Raw genomic sequence first — 3,614 nt, forward strand, 5'->3', positions numbered from 1 at the left:
TCGGAAAGTGGGGAGGTAAATATGGAAATGCGTCAATCGCTGCACCTCATTCAAGTCTGAGCGTCTACATTCTGCATGACACCGCTTCCGTTGAGACCTCAGCCCCAGCGTTATTTCCCCTCAAACAAAACGTGACACGTACTTCTCTTTCTTGGAAAGGTGCCATTGAGACAGGGGGTTGTCTGTCCCTTGGAACTCTTCTAGGAACAGGGCCTTCCCCAGAATGCTCACAGGCGTGAAGGCGGCGAGGATCACTGGTAGGAAAGAGGACGCTGTGGGGTTGAGAAGGAAGGGGAAGAAATCGATGTTTGTGGAGGAAGAGTGGGCTGGGGGGCTGGGATGAGGCGAGAACCGGCAAAAGCAGGCGGAGATGCTGTGATGAGAGGTGACGTACGGACGCAATCAAAGCACTTACCAAGACGCATGATGCCACGATGCAGAAGGAGTCGATCAACCTAGGAAGCGGTAATGACAGACCGCAAACGGCGCCTGTGGTGTGACGAGGGACAAACGACTCCACTGACTGGTGTATTAACTGCCTTCCTCGCCTTCCAGAACGAAAAAAGCAGGTCGCGAGACGAACACGCAACTCAGCACCAAAAGCACTACACTCCTTCGAGCAAACACCGACGGAAACACACAGAGAGGATTTCCACGAGTGCAAGGGGAGACTGGGCAGCAGGCACCATTCGTTGTCATGGTTTCGTTCGTGTTCTTCAGGTGGTATTGGCCTGAGGAATAACAGGACTTGGCGAAAGGGAAGGCCCAGCGAATGCGACGGCGAGGCTAGATTCAAGGAAGGAAAAACAAAATAATTCCGACAAACAGCACGCAGGAAGGACGCTGTATGCATTTCTGGTAGGGTTTGACTTGTCGTAATTCTTGTCATGGACCCTTTGACTTACGTGAAATAATTTCATGAGAAAAAATGCGTCAAAAAACGTGGCATGTATTATGCCAGGGGGGGCAGGGGATGAAGGTGTACCACCCACGTACACTCCTGACCAAGATTAACACATCGAAAAAGGATCGATGGGGGCAAGGGGGTGTCACAGGTCGACATAGTTTCTCCACAAAATGATGGTGTAACATGGTCTTCCACGATATGAAAGGTTTTGGCCCCGTATCTCGAACGACCCGGATGACTTGCTCGTGTGGAACAAATGGGCCCACCAGAAATGTGCGTCGAGTATTGCGGAGGAAAATACGATTTAATTTCGTAAAACACATGCTTTACTACTATGCATGGAAGTAAAACTGCTGCAGAGGGGTCAAAAGTAGCGGAATCCTGGCGTGATAGCCGCTGCCGGAAGGGAAAGACACCGGGGATAAGGGTGAGAAGGCCGGAGGATGAAGGAAACGAGGACGCCATCAAAGAAATGGGGACGATCAAGAATGTGAAAATATGAAAAAGCCGCGTCTATCACTCGATTGCTGTGTTCTTTTTTCCGAACGAGGCATTTACAATGAGCATTCTCACTTCCTCAATCTCCTGGTCCCTGGCTGCCACCACCTCCCATTTTCATGCCTCGTCCTCCGCTTGGATAAAAGGGTTTGCTATCTCTTCCGTCCCTTCCACAGGACTGATCAAGGATACCTGCGTGCCGCGACAGATGACCAATCCGAGCTCCCTGGTCTCGTCTGTGAGACGGTACGGATCCAGGGGGTCTAAAGGGGCGATGAAGTGAGGAAAAGCGGAGGAGGGGAAGAGGGAAAAAAAAAACAGGGAATAAAGGGGGAAGGGTGGGGTCGATGACGCGCGCATGGGGAGGGAATGCGGGGAGGGATGGGAGAGGAGAAAGGAAGGAGCGAAGGAGACACAGGGGCGACGGACGAGACGTAGATACGACAGAATAGAAAGAAGGAGGAGGGAATCCACAGAAAGAAAGGGAAGTGAAAAGGTCATGTGCCAGCCACCGGGGGAACGCACCTCGGAGAGTCTCCTTGCTCTCGTCCAGTACCAGATTGATGAGCTGATCGAACCCCCTCAGAATCCCCGTCACTAGGGAGGAGGACGTGGAGAATCGTGTGTCAATGGGCGCACATCCAAGACCTCCTACTATGCACGCCTCTCTTGCTTTCTCAGCACGGAGCGCTCCCATCGCTCTGCCAGACCTCCCTCGGCAAACCCTCACGTACCTTCCCGCCCGCCCTGGAACCGCACACAAACTGCTTTGTCCAAGTATTTGTTCAGATCAAGGACCGTGTCTTTTTTTGTTGCCTGCACAACGGGAAACATATACGTGGAAGGGTGGGAGAGAAGAGAGAGGGGAAAGGGAGGGAGTGAGGGAGGGAAGGAGGGACGGGTGGGAAAGGGGTCCGTGAAATGGAGGGCAGGCCTCAAAATCCTAAAAAGGATGCCAGATGTTATGAAAGACTTGAGGGGTTTCACGCGCGATTTGCGATGTCCTGGTGTCAAAACCATTCAAGCGTGAGGCTCCCCCCTAGTCGTCAATTATCTGTGGAAGCCTTCTTCCAATTTTTCCAGGCTAACGTCCGACCACGCCGCAACCAATACAAATAATGACGAATTCAGCTTTCATAATATTATGAGTGGCTAAAGCGGCACTGAAACCCAAAATTGTAGGTGGAACCGCCTCGCACGTTCCCTTCGCATATCTTCAAGGCACCCCAGCCGACTCACCATGCTGACCTCGAGCCCTCTGCCCTATTGGAAAACCTCAAGCCGTCAACACTCTGCCGCTACCTAAAATTCTGTGCTCACAAGGTGGAGACCATAGAAACAGTTTTTGAATGCATTAGAAGCGCGAGAAGTGGAGGGTGGTCAGAGCGGGCTCTCATCAGGTTTTACAATGCCGGGAGCTTCTCTCTAAATTTCTTCTCCAACGACTAAAACATTACGCTTTGGTAGATTCCGGCATCGAAATCACGTTCTCCTCTTTTTTTAATGTACTTTTTATGGCATTTAGATGCAAGGCACGGGGTAATTGATTGGTTTCGCCCAGTTTTCCACCCATCAGCCATAGTCAAGGTACCTCCCCCCCTCGTTTAGCACCACTCGCGCCAGGCGAGTGCTGAGTTAGGCGTTGGAAAGCCGCGGCAACAGCTCAGGGGCAAGGCAGGGCTGAGAGGGCAGCAAAGTGGCGATAGGCAGTGCGCGAACGGCAGCAGTAGGCTCGGGTATGTGGAAATCAGGGGTCATAGGGCGTGGCGGCATGTATGTGAGCGTTCTGGGAGGGCACCTGAGGCCCGAGGCGAAAAGAACTGAACCTTGGGAGTCCAACGTGTGACAAGGAGTGTGATGGGAGTCAGCAAGCTTCAAAATTGAGTAGTGGGGCGGAAAAGTCTCGACGAAAAGCCCTTCTGACGTAAAATTTATTTCGGTACAAAAGGGGAGGGCGCGTGGCCTGGGGGGGAAGCAAAAGCAAAGTCGTTAGCTCGCATCGGTCACGCGAATTCTAAAACACTGAAGGATGAGGGAATCCAGGGCGCTAGTGGGATCAAGGAGCCGACGGGGCGAGTACGGAGCCCTCTCGTTAGGGTGAGAAGTGAGGGGAAGAGGGAGGGAGGGAGGAAAGAGGGGAAAGAGGGAGGGAGGGAAGGAGGGAAGAAAAGAGGGAGGGAGGGAGGGAGGGAGGGAGAAAGAGAGGGAG

At 52.6% G+C, this 3,614-nt stretch overlaps 1 protein-coding gene across 1 annotated transcript; it reads right to left on the minus strand.

The window, feature by feature from the left end:
* Positions 1-1,419: 1,419 nt before the first annotated feature.
* On the minus strand, positions 1,420-2,719 carry LSM7 (U6 snRNA-associated Sm-like protein LSm7). The gene is made up of 4 exons (XM_005854201.1): positions 2,645-2,719; positions 2,140-2,152; positions 1,931-2,002; positions 1,420-1,668 (listed from the first exon to the last, which is right to left on the minus strand). Exons 1-4 carry the CDS (start codon positions 2,645-2,647, stop codon positions 1,523-1,525), a joined length of 234 nt encoding a protein of 77 aa, XP_005854263.1. The 5' UTR covers positions 2,648-2,719; the 3' UTR covers positions 1,420-1,522.
* Positions 2,720-3,614: the final 895 nt, after the last annotated feature.

The sequence above is a fragment of the Nannochloropsis gaditana genome (assembly GCF_000240725.1).
Source record: "Nannochloropsis gaditana CCMP526 unplaced genomic scaffold scaffold588, whole genome shotgun sequence".
In the NCBI taxonomy this organism is placed as follows: Eukaryota; class Eustigmatophyceae; order Eustigmatales; family Monodopsidaceae; genus Microchloropsis; species Microchloropsis gaditana.